The 15741-nt window shown below is 47.5% G+C and overlaps 1 protein-coding gene across 1 annotated transcript in view; it reads right to left on the bottom strand.

Moving 5' to 3' along the window:
• Positions 1 to 15741, bottom strand: part of LOC147736579 (transmembrane protein 176B-like) — an 86599-nt gene that overhangs the window by 29505 nt on the left and 41353 nt on the right. Inside the window, exon 3 of the mRNA XM_086953322.1 lies at positions 1807 to 1917. Within this exon, the coding sequence (XP_086809448.1) occupies positions 1807 to 1917 (111 nt within the window). The remainder of the gene's footprint in view (positions 1 to 1806; positions 1918 to 15741) is intronic.

Raw genomic sequence — 15741 nt, 5'->3', positions numbered from 1 at the left:
CTAACCATAAATGACCATGTCCTGTGGGTATTCCTACTGCCAGAACAATCGGAACATAACAGGTAAATAGGAACATGGGCCTCAACGTTTAAGTACTGCAAGGCGTGCTGGCCAACTGTTGAATGGATTCTCATAGTAAAGATGACTAGTTGCGTCCTTAACTGGTTGTCGGGCTTCAGTGACTTGGGTACTGAACTGGACATGGAAACCGGAAGATATCCACTGAACCACTGCTCTAGGCAATGCAATTTGGAAACTCCTCAACTGCACATGCCCTTTCCTAGAGGTGGACCTAGTTATGTGGGAGATGGGTTCTGGCATTTGTGGCCCAGTTTAATTTTTGATACTGCAAACTCATCAACTGAGGCATTAGCCCACTGAGCTGCGAAGCCTGGTACCAAAGGTAGAACCAGTATATGGATTTGGCCCCAAAGCACTGCATCCCAATCCTTAGGACATGCTCGAATTATAGAACAAAGCCCTTGTAGACAGTCAGAGACCAACTAGTTGTGAAGATTGGAGACAACCCACAGTCAGCCCCTAGTGAAAAACCTAGGCCACGACGTCTGCCATCATATCTCACGCCCAGAGTCAGCGGACACATTCTAGTTTTCAGAGGGTTCGCTGTTTTAGTACTCTTGTCTCTACTATAGAGAAAAGACCTATTTTTCATTTAAGTTTTAGTACTGATTGGACCTTACCAGGGCCTCCCCAGCCCCCAAGGAAGGAAGGAACCTGATCCAACTGCAGAGCAGTAGTACTGGTGAGTGTGGGACACTAGTGGTAAATATTGGTGCTCACCAGGGCACTGCCTAGTAACTTCTGACTGTACAGGACTCCTGGAAACAGGCAGGCTCACACGGACACACACCTTACCATCACTGTGCATCCCATATGCACAAAGGCCCTCTCCCCTTTCAGTCGTTAGGGATAACATGGCCCTTGCAGCTATGAGATAATACTAAAAGGACAGGCCGGGGGAAGCTTGAGAAAGACTTACTCCAAGTAGTACGAAAAGGTCCTCAGTGAGTCACAAAGACTGCGAAAGGGTCACACAGAGGGGTGTGCTAATAGATGCCAGAGGGCACATCCACTGCTGCTTTCAGGGTAGGCTATCCAGAAAGAACATTGAGATGTTGGCATGGACTTTCAAGGAGTCAAAATAACAAGAATTTTAACATGATGTATAGTCTCAGTGGAACAAAAGAAGTCTGCTGCTGTGAACAGGGGAGGGTGGAGCAAGGAGGCACAAGATAAACTTGCTTTTTATGTAAATTAAACAAAAATAAAAAATAAAAAAACGAGAGAGGCAGGTTGGGGGAAGGCGAAAGTCTAAAAATATATGATGGTTTTAAAAATGGAAGTTCAAATCTTCAGATTTTTGAACGGAATAAAACCTCAATTTCCCAATTTAATTTACACCACCTTCCTAATCAGTCCCTACAGACTCTCCAGCTCTCAGTTGCCTCTCTGCATGTGGAGGTTCTCGCCTTACTGCTCTCTTGATCTGCAAGTTTTCCTGTCCTTACCAAGACTCCTGTGTCCACTTACCTCTCAGAGCTCTCGTTCAGGGAAGGCTTACCTCTCTCAGTGAGGGGGTGCTTCAGCTCAGAGTGAAAACAGGGGGAAGGATGCTTTAACCTATAAACTGCCAGCTAGATCCCATGGCCATGAAAAGCAGACTCATAGGTTCCCTTCAAGTGTTTGACTGAGATAACATTCACTCCTAGTTCCTCCCCTTCAATAATCTTGTTTCACAAGTCTGGTCCACCCCCTTTTATAGTCCCGCCCTCAGCATCTACTCACCGGGATCCCAGTCCAGAACCCGCTCCCGGTGTAGAACACGGGCCCATATTGAATGAAGCAGGACATCACTGCATAGAAGACGCAAAACAGGCCAATCATAATCTGGAGAGCCTGCAAGCGAAGAAAATAAGAGGTTAACCATAGCGTGCCCTCCTTACTAACACCCCTCCACGCCCTCTATACGGCCTGGAGACAAAGTCACAGAGAGGTTAATGATAGCATCCACTTCTTACTAACACCCCTCCATGCCCTCTGTATGGGCAGCAGACAAAGACAAGGAGAGGTTAACTATAGCATCCACTCTTTACAAACACCCCTCCACACCCTATGCACAGCCTGTAAACAAAGGCGCAGAGAGGTTAACTATAGCATCCACTCCTTACAAACACCCCTCCACACCGTCTGTACAGCCTGCAAATACAGACACTGAGTGGTTAATCATATCATCCACTCCTTACAATCACTCCTCCACACCCTCTATACTGCCTGTAAACAAAGACCTATATAGGTTAATGATAGCATCCGCTCCTAACTAACACCCCTCCACGCCTTCTGTACGGCTTGCAGACAAAGACATTGAGAGGTTAACCATAGCATCCGCTCCTTACTAACACCCCTCCACACCCTCTGTACACCCTGTAAACAAAGACGTATAGAGGTTAATGATAGCATCCGCTCCTAACTAACACCCCTCCACGCCTTCTGTACGGCCTGCAGACAAAGACACTAAGAGATTAATGATAGCATCCACTCTTTACAAACACCCCTCCACACCCTCTGTACAACCTGTAAACAAAGACACAGAGGTAAACTATAGCATTCACTCCTTATAATCACCCCTCCACACCCTCTGTACAGCCTGTAAACAAAGACACTGAGAGGTTAACCATAGCATCCGCTCCTTACTAACACCCCTCCACACCCTCTGTACAGCCTGTAAACAAAGACGCAGAGAGGTTAACTAAAGCATCCACTTCTTACAAAAACACCTCCACACCCTCTGTACAACCTGTAAACAAAGACGTATAGAGGTTAATGATAGCATCCGCTCCTTACTAACACCCCTCCACGCCTTCTGTACGGCCTGCAGACAAAATTGAGAGGTTAACCATAGCATCCGCTCCTTATTAACACCCCTCCAAAGCACTCTGTATGGCCTGTAAACAAAGACACAGAGAGGTTAACTATAGCATCCACTCCTTACAATTACCCCTCCACTCCCACTGTACAGCCTGTAAACAAAGACACATAGCGGTTAACTATAGCATCCACTCCTTACAATCACCCCTCCACACCCTCTGTACAGCCTGTAAACAAAGACACAGAGAGATTAACTATAGCATCCACTCTTTACAAACACCCCTCCACACCCTCTGTACAGCCTGCAGACAAAGACACTGAGAGGTTAACAATATCATCCACTCCTTACAAACACCCCACACTCCCTCTATACAGCCTGCAAACAAAGACATAGAAGTTAATCAGAGCATCCATTCCTCACTTACACCCCTCCACACCCTCTGTACAGCCTGTAAACAAAGACACAGAGAGGTTAACTATGGAATCCACTCCTTACAATCACCCCTCCAAGCACTATGTACAGACTGTAAACAAAGACACTGAGAGGTTAATGATAGCATCCGCTCCTTACAAACACCCCTCCAAGCACTCTCTACAGCCTGCAAACAAAGACACTGATGTTAACCATAGCATTTGCTCCTTACTAACACCTCTGTTAGCCCTCTATACAGCCTGCAGACAAATATACAAATTTTAATCACAGCACCCTTCTCCTTACACCCTTCTCTTCTCATACCCAGCACAGCCTGTAAACTAAGACACAGAGGTTATGTTCTGTGGCGTTTTAGGCTCTGTGAGGAAGATGCCTTGCGGAGAGAGACCCTTACCGAAGGAACAACAAGGGGAGGTCCACATTCATGGGTGATGGTTCCACGGCGATCGACAGAACCACAGCATCCAGACACCTTTGCTCTATTTCCACAGGGACGCAGACAGAGTCATGCCCCGGAAGTACCACCCCCGCAAACCGGAAGAAGAAGCCCGGGACCAATATAAGAGGGGCAGAATCAGCCGGGGAGGAGAGAGGAAGAACGCTGGAGTGGGATCGTCGAGAGAGAAGACGCAGGGCCCGACTTGCTGAGAGAAGACGCGGGACCCGATTTGCTGAGAGAAGACGCGGGACCCGAGAGAGAAGACGCGGGACCCGACTTGCTGAATACCCGGACGCCAGGAAATCCTGAGGACGGTGAAGAAAGCTGGTGTGAGAACTGGTGGTGTCCGGAGGAGGCTGGGGAGCGGCCGTAACTCAGGAGAGTTACGGCGGAGCCGCTGAGTGTTTTCGGCTCGGGGTTATCACGGAGAGGGAGGGAGAAGAAGTGGGTGGGAGTACCGGGGACGAAGCGTGAGCAGGAGGGTAGTCTTGGCTAGTTGAGAATCCCTTCTGTGAAATATATGCCTTATCAACCAAGAGCTTTGACATTGTCGCATGATTGTGCACCTATTTTTCTCATTCTGGGCACATAACTCTAATTCCCAATAAGGAGTCTACCGTTTTCCTTCCCCCATTTTCGTTACCCTTATCTTGTTCTTTTTTTCCCTTGGCTTTCGGTACTCAAGACCTATTACTAGACTGGGCACACCGTAGAACATAGAGCACCAAGGTGTGGTGATGGGAGTATACCCCTAATCTTAATCGTACAACAGTCTGACGGCTCCTTTTCTTCTCTTTATCCTCCTATGAGCCTCTGGGATGACCACCACGGTCAAGGGGAACCAAGAAGTGGAACAACACCTTTGTCCTCATCAAACCCTTCCAGCTCACAGGACTCATCGGAGGAAGAAGACCGTCCAGGGACCCCATCCCAACAGTCTACAGTTCCCTCTTTTGTCAATAAACCATCTTTCAAACCCATACTTCAGCCTCCACACCTGTTTATCAAGCCTGCCCTCCCACAAGTGGTGTCAGAAGTAGGATACAAAGGCGAAATGGAGGCTGCCCTAGCAAAGATGGCCGAAAACCAGGAACATTTGGGGAAAGTCATGGAACGCTTTTTGAATGTGGTAGAGGAAGACCCAGATAAGTTACAACAAGTACTCGCTGGACAAGGACAGACCCAAGGGACCGCTATGGACAAACTTACCGCAGTCCTAGGACAACAACGAGGTCCCACAACCCTACCGTCAGTCGTCCTACAACGATACGTAGCTGGAGAAGATCCGGATTTCTTTTTCAGTAATTTTGAACGCATGGCAAGTGCAGCCTCATGGCCCGCAGACAAATGGGGTCAGTATTTTGTACCACTGCTATCAGGAGACCTACAAGCTGCCTACCAGGCTGCTCGCCTCCAAGGAACAGTCCCCTATGCAGAAATAAAAAAATGCATCTAGAGAGACTAGGAATAGACAATGAAACCTACAGATTAAAATAAGGCAAATGAAAGAAGAACCTCAGGAGACGCCTCGCGCCTCGTACTTTAGAGTAAAGGACATGGCGGACCGTTGGCTAAAACCCGCCACTACAGATAAGGATGGGATTATGGCAAAAATTTCCCTTGAACAATACCTAACATCCCTTCATCCACCCAATCAACGTTGGGTCCGACAGCAAGCTAACCTCACCCTAAAAACAGCAGTAGAAATAGCTAGTGCTTATAGCAGGGCACAGAACTTTCAAAAGGGATGAGAAGAAAACGCAGGGAAAACAGGGGGACACCCACTCCATCGGCCATCAAGACCTCCTTTAGCCAAGAAACCTGAACCACTTACTCTCATTCCCAGTGCCCCTGTGCCAAATATTCCGTTCATTCGACCCCCTGTGACGGGACACCAGTGTTTCCAATGTGGAGGGATGGGACATATAGCTAGATTTTGTCCACAAAGAGAAAAGCCTATAGAAATAGGGATGGCTCGCAATTACTATTGCTCTCCCCCAGACAAGAAACTTCCCCCTTACAAGTGCACCATCTCTGTGAATGGGCAACCAGTTACCGCCTTAGCTGACACAGGGTGTTTGCATAGTGTAGTCAGGCCCCAAGACTTAGGTAAAAGTATAGGTCCCATAGAGGGAATGGCCATTAAATGTGTACATGGGGACACCAAACCGTACCCCGCTGCTAGGGTGCTCATTTAACATCCTCAATATCAAGGTACATCCCTAACTGTAGGTCTGATACCTCGGCTACCGGAACAAGCCATCCTAGGTAATGATTACGCTAAGCTGCCCCAGTTGCTACAGGAGTCAGATTTGGCTGAGGATGAATGGTTAGCCACAGCTCCTTTCTCTAAAGACACGGAAAAGTAGTGGCCGTCTACTAAACCCCGGAAAAGCCGAAGACGGAGAAGGGCCGAAAAAGGGGGAAATCCCCTGGTAATGCCCGTCGTTCCGGTAGAAAACCCATGGGAAACAGACCGAAACTTTCATGCTGCCCAGCGAGAGGACCCTGTACTTCAGAAGGCATGGAAAAAAGCACTTGAGGATGAAGACCCACAACATGTAGGTCCTTATTTCTTCACTAAGAATGGCTTATTGTATCGAAAAGGCAGTTCTGACCAGAAAGCCCAGTTGTTAATACCAGAACCCTTTCAAGAAAAGGTATTATATCTTGCACATAGTCACCTTTTAGGGGGTCATTTTGGTGCTGATAAAACCGCGAAAACTATTGTAGAGAAATTTTACTGGCCAGGGATATATCAGCAAGTAAAGAAATACTGCAGGGAATGTCCTATTTGTCAACGGCACAGCCGTTAACATCCTCCTAGGGCCCCGTTACAACCTCTTCCCATTATCAATGACCCTTATAGTAGAATAGGCATGGATATCATTGGACCCCTGCTACCTTCTAGAAGTGGGTATAGATACGTACTGGTTATGGTTGACTATGCTACTAGGTTCCCTGAGGCTATACCACTTCGCCGACCTGACACCGCCAATATAGCCAAAGCCATGATCGGAGTTTTTTCTCGGGTAGGATTTCCCAAAGCGATCTTATCTGATCAGGGACCTCCTTTTGTCTCCAAAATGATGAAAGATGCATGTAAGCAGTTAGGGGTAATTCAAATTAGAACAGGCGCCTATCATCCACAAACGGATGGATTGGTGGAAAGATATAATGCCACCATCAAAGCCACCTGAAAAAACTGTTGGATCTAGAAGCGCGGAGGTGGGAAGACATTCTTCCCTTGGATTTCTTTGCCATCAGGTGTAAGGAACAGAAAAGCACCGGGTGCTCTCCCTTTGAGTTACTATACGGGCATAAACCGCGTACCCTTCTAGATATGGCTCGGGAGCAGTGGGAAACAGAACAAGACGATACCAAGCCCCTGCCGGAATACGTCTCGAACCTCAAAACGCATTTAAGACAAATTCGAGACATAGTCCGAAACAATCTAGAAGACACACAGAATGCCCAAAAGACCCAGTACGACAAAGGGGCCAAACTGAGAACTTTTCAAGTAGGGTACCTCGTGTTACTCATGATGGCCTCTTCGGATCAGAAACTTTTGGGACAGTGGCAGGGACCCTATACAGTGCTCCAACAAGTCACCCCTGTAACCTATCGTATAGAAGTAGACAGCCCCAAAAGAATCTCGCAGGTTTATCATGTGAATCTGCTAAAGAAATGGGAGGGACAGGGTCCGGTATCTATCCATAGCATAGAACCCCAGGAGCCACTGTTTCATCAATGTATTGATCCTGAATTGCCCAATTCTTTGAAATAGGAATTGATCCAGGTGTTACAACCTCTTGGTTTTGTCTTTTCCACTACTCCAGGGATGACCAACCTTATTGAACACGCAATCAAAACCCCACCAGGTAAATAGGTTAGACTAAGACCATATTGCATACCTGAAGCCAGGCGTCAAACAATAAGAGAGGAAGTGCAGAAGATGTTGCAGATGGGAATTATAGAACCATCTAAAAGCGAATGGAATTCTCCCATTGCGCTCGTACTGAAGCCAGATTGGTCAATTCGATTCTGTATTGACTTTAGGGAAGTAAACAAGATTTCAGAGTTTGACACCTATCCTCTTCCCTGAGTGGATGAAATGGTGGAAAGAATAAGGAGAGCAAAATATATCAGCACCCTAGATCTGTGTAAAGGTTACTGGCAGATACCTTTAAAAGAAGAGGACAAAGAAAAAACAGCCTTTTCCACCCCTGACAGGTTATATCAATTTAGAATGTTGCTTTTTGGTTTACATGGGGCACCTGCAACATTCCAGAGAGCCATGAATATAATCCTAAGGTCTTATGATGGTTTTGCCGGGGCTTATATTGATGATATTGTGATATATAGCGATACATGGGAACAACACTTGGCCCATCTCACCACAGCCATCCAAACTTTAGGCGCGCATGGGTTAAAAATCAACCCAGCCAAAAGTCATCTGGCTGCTCAAACTGTTAAGTATATAGGATACCTATTGGGGGAAAGTGTCATAAGACCACAGACGTCTAAACTATCGGCCATTTCCCTTATACCATTTCCCAAAACAAAAAAAGATTTGAGAGCGTTCCTGGGTTTACTAGGTTACTATAGAAGATTTATCCCTAAGTTTTCCCAGATGGTAGCTCCTCTGACTGATCTTCTACAGAAGAATAGCAAAACTGAACAGATTTTGCAATCCCCTCTTAGTGAAGTGAGACGTTCCTTTGAGTCCTTAAAAAATTCTCTGACCTCGGAGACTGTCCTGGTTAGTCCAGATTATTCTCGACCCTTTGTTTTGCAAACAAACGCCTCCGACCAGGGGTTAGGAGCGGTCCTATCGCAAGAGACACTCCAGGGAGAAAAAACAATTTTGTACATTAGCCGTAAGCTCTTCCCTCAAGAGAAAAATTATGCAACTATTGAGAAGGAGGCCCTCGCCATCAAGTGGGCAATAGAGACCTTACGTTATTATCTAGAAGGAAGAGAATTCACTCTGTTCACAGACCATGCCCTATTAGAATGGTTAGCTAGGAACAAGGGCCACAATGAGAGGGTTCTGAGGTGGTTTCTATCGTTACAACCTTAAAGATTCCACACCCGACATAGAAACGGGCGAGACCAAGGGAACGCTGATTATCTGTCTAGATATGCACAGGAGTCACCAAACCCTAGAAGAAAGACAGCAAGGGAAAGGGGATGTGAGGAAGGTGCCTTGCGGAGAGAGACCCTTACCGAAGGAACAACAAGGGGAGGTCCACATTCATGGGTGATGGTTCCACGGCGATCTAGAGAACCACGGCATCCAGACACCTTTGCTCTATTTCCACAGGTACGCGGACAGAGTCATGCCCCGGAAGTACCGCCCCCGCAAACTGGAAGAAGAAGCCCCGGACCAATAACAGAGGGGCAGAATCAGCCGGGGAGGAGAGAGGAAGTACACTGGAGTCGGATCGTCGAGAGAGAAGACGCGGGACCCGACTTGCTGAGAGGGAAGATGTGGGACCCGACTTGCTGGGAGAAGATGCGGGACCCGACTTGCTGAGAGAAGACGCGGGACCCGAGAGAGAAGACGCGGGACCCGAGAGAGAAGACGCGGGACCCGACTTGCTGAATACCCGGACGCTAGGAAATCCCGAGGACGGTGTGAGAACTGGTGGGGTCTGGAGGAGGCTGGGGAGCGGCGGTAACTCAGGAGAGTTACGGCGGAGCCGGTGAGTGTTTTTGGCTCGGGGTTATCAGGGAGAGGGAGTGAGGAGAAGTGGGTGGGAGTACCGGGGAAGAAGCGTGAACAGGAGGGTAGTCTTGGCTAGTTGAGAATCCCTTCTGTGAAATATACGCCTTATCAACCAAGAGCTTTGACATTGTCGCATGATTGTGCACCTTTCCTTTTTTTCTCATCCTAGGCACATAACTCTAATTCCCAATAAGGAGTCTACCGTTTTCCTTCCCCCATTTTCGTTACCCTTATCTTGTTCTTTTTTTCCCTTAGCTTTCGGTACTCAAGACCTATTACTAGACTGGGCACACCAAAGAACATAGAGCACCAAGGTGTGGTGATGGGAGTATACCCCTAATCTTAATCGTACAACAGTCTGAGGGCTCCTTTTCTTCTCTTTATCCTCCTATGAGCCTCCGGGGTGACCACCACGGTCAAGGGGAACCAGGAAGCGGAACAACACCTTTGTCCTTATCAAACCCTTCCAACTCACAGGACTCATCGGAGGAAGAAGACCGTCCAGGGACCCCATCCCAACAGTCTACAGTTCCCTCTTTTGTCAATAAACCATCTTTCAAACCCATACTTCAGCCTCCACGCCTGTTTATCAAGCCTACCCTCCCACAGGCTCCGAGTGAATTTTCCCGATTCATGCCCTTATATAGGTACAGATCATGTTGCCCTAATATAGGCATAGAAATCAAACCCTTATTTAGACATAGCTTATGCAGACCAAAAACAGGCATGGCTACTTCCACCCGTGAAAACGTCACAACGATTTCTTGGAAAATCGGCTTAAGCAGTTAGGGAACTTCCCCTTTTTTGAATATTGATTTGTCCAAGAACTCATGTACTTTGCAAAGAACAACTAATCCCTAGGGGTTCTTTCCTGACGTTATTATGCCTGACTTTACGTCAAACTATAGCATTCCTAGACACCTTCAAGGAATAAATATACCTTCACTTGCTCTAGCGAGACACAGTAGTTCGGAGCAGTTCGACTATCTACTTGCCCGACACAGCTCGCTACAGCAAGTGCCAAAGGAAGCCGACCCTCCAGCTGACGCACTGATCAAGAAGCTGCCCTTCTCCTGCCGAGAATCCAGTTCCAGTGTTTCCAAGCTCCCCTTGCGGGGTTTTGGAAAATCGAGTCCCGAGACAGAGAAACCAGACCTCCTTCAATCTAACTAAGGTATGGAGCTGATTAGAACCTAGAGAAATCTTGGATAGATTCTGGGCAAAGAAAACTAAACCAAGGCTACACATTCATTGTTATTTATGTATGTATTTTTATATGGCTTAGAAACCATACAATGTTCTTACAGTATTATTTTATAATATTGTTCTCGCTGTACGCATTATTCTTTGCAGCCTGCATTACGATTTTAGCAGTTCACTTTCTCTTGCATGAGAAAGAAGACTGTTCAAGAAACCCTTTTTATTGAAAACGCCCATCTCTCTATTTCTCTGCAACTCTGTTGAAATGAAGCACGCACGATTGAGTGAGTGAAATACTTATCTATTGTTTCCGCGACTCTAGAGATATATTTCTTATTCTTGGGAAACAAAGTTGTCATGTGTATGCGGTTGTCAGAAACGAATCCCTTATTGTGAATTCGAGAACGTTTCTAGTGACCTCTGAGCTAGCTGGCACTCACTATTAAGTTTAGTATATTCGATAGAGACCTAGTCGACCTCAGTCCTACGTCTAATCTATAGGATATGTTATTCCAATGCGCAGAGCCTATTGGGAATATAGGAACTACACAACAGTTAACCATGCATCCTTTCCTTGCAAACACCCCTCCACACCCTCTATACAGCCTGCAGACAAAGACAGTGAGAGGTTAAAGATAGCATCCGCTCCTTACTAACACCCCTCCACGCCCTCTGTATGGCCTGCAAACAAAGACACTGAGAGGGTAATGATAGCATCCAGTCCTTACTAACACCCCTCCATGCCCTCTGTACAGCCTGCAGACAAAGAGACATGTTTTAGTCACAGCACCTGGCTTCTTACACCCTTCTCTACTTGCACTCTGTACGGCCTGCAGACAAAGACACAGCAACCGCTACTTACACCGTTTCCTCTCCGCACCCTGTATTTCAGCTTGAGAGCATTTGTACCAGATCTGGAAAGGGGCGATGGGGGGGGGGGAAATCGCTGGTGGCAACGGGTGTCGTTGTCATGTTGGAGGCTGATGCCGGTTGGGAGGTTATAGGTTTGACCTAGGCAACCATTGCTAGGGTAATGTTGGTCATCATGGGGTCATCCACAGCCTTGCAAAATGCACAGTGCTCTCCGGGTCTGAAGGAGATCTCATGTAATAATCTTAGGAAGAGCGGTAGATGGAACTGGGACTGGGATCCCGGAGTCATCGAAATGATGAGCTGGTGCGATTGCGCAGTCATCTGAGGAAGGTTGTCTTGAGTTGTTCGAGTTCTGGTGCATATCTGTGGTATCATTACAGGAACCTGAACAAGGCGCAGCAGGCTTCCATAAGGTGGGGTAGCTGAGATGTACGTAGAGGGGAGGGAGGTTTGCATCTCATTTGAGGAAAAATGCTGTATTGAAGGTTCATTTTTCTTGAGCGGTCTCAAGCGGGTGCCATCTTGGAGAGAGGCAGGCCGGTGTGGAGATCACTGCGCTAGAGCCAGTTGATCACAGGTAAAAAAAGGGGGCCACTCACCGGTGTCCGAGTAAGAGGCTCACGGCAAGAGAGGTCCCAAGCAGCAATAAAAAAACCTGTTGGTTGGACATGTTATGTCGAGATATTTTCCTGGAAGTGTTCTCCCCGACGGCCATAATGGAGTCAGGTAAGCCGATGTTGTGGGAAGTGTGCTGCAAGGAGATTCCTGCACGAAAACCGAGAACTTTTGAGGTTTTCTTCTGTGGTTTGAGACCGGCTAGTGGCTGGTCCAGCCAAACCTGCAATTGAGGTCCTGGTCTTTCAGTATGGGTAGGAGTCGAAGCAAGGTTCAGAGCAGCACTGTCTTGCTTAGTTATGCACCTCTAGAGAGGAGTGTATTGTGAAGCGAGAAGAAGCCACTCTGAAATTCAGGATCAGTGATGAGGGGGGTCGGGGGCAGGGGGCACTAATCTAAGGAGTAGTGTACACAGCTTGTCTAGGTGGACCACCATTGTCGATTCTGGCAGGAGAGCCATAGATCCTGTATTAGGCATCAGATTGTCCTCATGGGCCACCATTTTGGGGTCAGACAGAGGACCACAAGGCCTTCAGTACTCTTTTACCATCACCGAAGTTATATGCTTGAAAGGAAGGGGCGGGGGGGCAAACACCAGCTTAGGCCGCCCATTGGTGAGACCAGTCTTCCGCAGGCCTGTACACCCGAGAGGGTTAAGCGCCGAGCACGCCTCACTCATTGGAGTCTTAGCTGCTTTATCTCCTTCCAGCTATGCGGGCCTCTAGGGCCAGAAGTCGGCGGCCGCAGCCCCTCAGTTCAGAGGTGTCTGACCGTCCAGAGGATGCTGCTTTCAGCCTTGGTGCTACAGTCCTTACCTCCCGACTCGGGAGCCCATCTCCTCTGTCCCTCATCAGTGGCCTATTGGCGGCCGCCTGAAGCACCTCCCCAGCCTCTGGAAAAGATAGGCAGAGATTACCCTCAGGAGTCTTTCCTCATTTCGGGGCCCCTGCTACTTCCCAGATCAGCCATCTCGGAGCTCCAATGCAACGCAGCCATCTTCCCATCAGACCTCTGCAGCTGACATTATCAGAGCTCCTGTAAAAGCTGATATTTGTAAAGCGCAAACTAACCACCCATAAGGGTCACAAGGCGCTGGGGGCCGTCAAGGAGATTAGTGGAGTGGAGTGGTGTGGCTCACTGGTTAGAGGCGGCAGACCTGTAAGCAGAGAACGGCCCGGGACCAGGGTTCAATTCCCGACGCGGCAGGGTCTTGGACCAGGGTCAACGGACTCGATAATTCTCGCTTCAGTGCCTACTCTAACCAGGGAACACACTCGGCAACTCTGGGCATTAAGCTTGCCTCATCTCTACAACGGCCCCCCACAGACGCCGGGGATGCCTGGTTTCACCCTGGAGATACCCAGAAAGGGACCATCTCACAGGAAAAACCAGGATGGGTTCCCCAGCGGTCTACAGCGCCAGGACACTCAGGTAGAGTAACAGTGCGCTTTACAAGAATCCCACATTTACATTAAGTGAGCTATTGCCTAGAGTAACATGATACTGAGCTGATCTGCCTCCTGCGCTAGGGATCGAACCATGAGCCCTGCGCTCCGAAGTCAGCTGCCATGGCTGCTGCGCCACACCTCTATAAAAGGAGGGAAAAACAGCTACTTACATCTCTATCAAGCTCAACACAAGGTTCCCCTCTGGTCCAATGGAAAACCAGGCTTTGCCAATGTACATTTTTTAATCCGTTCCTGCAATGACAGATATGCTGATTAGTCCAAACGTATCAATCCAGTCAGATGCCTGCCCAGTTCCAACAAGCCATGCCTCCGTTAGACTGAACACCTTCATCTTGGACTGACAATGCTTTTTTCACTTCTTGGCCATCTGGTATCTCCTGTACCAGGTTGTAAGTTCAAAATTCTCCAGGTGATACACACTGCAAGACCCATCTTTCAAAGAATTCCTGAACTTCTTCTGGTCACCAATGGAGAACAACACATGGAACTTGTTGCTCGTGTTTAGACCCAACATTTAATTTTTTGAAAATCCTGAAGCAGCACAAATATGGTTTTCCATCTCCTTTTCCATTGTTTAATCGACCAACTAGACCATTTGGCTGTCAAGCGCGCTTCAGACCTGTGCTAGGAAGGAAAGGCAAGATTCAGCGAAGCCAGCCAGAAACAAAAAGTGTAAGAGTGACATCTGCAGCTGTTTCCGAAAATTGTGAGGTTTCAAGGGAAAGGATGCCATGATCTACAGTGTTTAGCAGTTGAGAATGAAAGGGAGTGGCCACAAGGCATTTTTATTTTATCTCTGGTGCATGCAAGAGTTTAGCTATAACTTTGCTCTATGGCGCATCTCATCAATTACTTTGGTACCTTTTATCTTTTGAGTTCCACCACACGTGCACTCCACACTTCAGGGTACCAGATCTTTAGGCTGCGTCCTGGGTTAAACCCCAATGCTCTTGTGTTGACTCCATTTGGCTGCTATAGGTGATGCTTTTGTGCCTTCCTTGGGTTGGACCTTCTTTACCTCTTGGGTAGAACCCGTGGTCTGAAACCTCTTTTCTGCATTCTAATCTTCACAGCTCCGCTCTTGTATTTACTCCACAGGCTCCTACATTTCTGTGTTTGGCATCAATAGTGGTTCTCTTGCTTCTCATCGCCCCTGGCTGGACTGGTTAGATGAATGCACTTGCCGCTATGCATCCTTTGACAGCATCCAACAGTTTCACCACCTTCTGTTTGAGGGTCACCCGTTTCTCACCTTTGCGAGGTTTCCTCTACCAATCCTTTTGAGTATTTACATTGCATCACTAAACTTGCTTTGTTGCCTCCTTATATTTCACTAGTGCTCTGACAAGTGGACTTCAGACTTTTATTCTTGCATTTTGGGGTCACCTTGTGCTCCTCCCGGTTAAGCAGTTGAAACGTCTGAGTGAATTCCTTTTAAGCGTATGCCCAATGGTTTTCTGCTTCTTGGTTTGCAAACCTGAGCTTCGTAGATAATTCTGAGAAATACCTGTAATTATAATATTGGATTAGGTTGTACCCCCAACAGGCGAAGGCTGACCAAACAGATTTATACAGCTCTACTATAATTATTTCCTCCAGAACTGACATAATAACCATTTCTCAATAGTCTCAAAGTAACACGTTCTATTCGGCCAGACATGGGTCCTTCTCCAGGTTGGACCACCTATTCACGCACATTGACCAAATGGGCGATTTTGCGGAACCCCGCATCCTGGCGCGGGGAATCTCTGACCACTTCCCGGTCAGCGTCATTCTTATGGGCGCAGTGATCACTAGGGCATCTTTCCTGAGGATAGACCCGTGGCGCCTTCGGGTCGAAAGAAGAAAATTGGCACGGCGCACAGCTGGTTGTGTGGTTTGTTTTGTTTAAAGATTGAAGGTGTTAAACAAGTTTAAGGTGCTCCGGCAGGTGACGCAACTGTCCAACTGCGTCAGAAAATGTAAATTGGTTGAGTGCGCTACTGAGGTGTAGGCGCATCCCTGCACATGGGCACACTTATGAGGTTCATTGTTGCAGAGCAAATGACTCTAATAGATTTGTGAAAGTTCAATTTCCAACTTTTATTTCATAAGT

Source organism: Lissotriton vulgaris, chromosome 1_2, assembly GCF_964263255.1.
Source record: "Lissotriton vulgaris chromosome 1_2, aLisVul1.2, whole genome shotgun sequence".
Lineage (NCBI taxonomy): Eukaryota > Metazoa > Chordata > Amphibia > Caudata > Salamandridae > Lissotriton > Lissotriton vulgaris.
The sequence above is the reverse complement of the archived record's forward strand: the minus strand, read 5'-3'. Positions and strand labels throughout refer to the sequence as shown.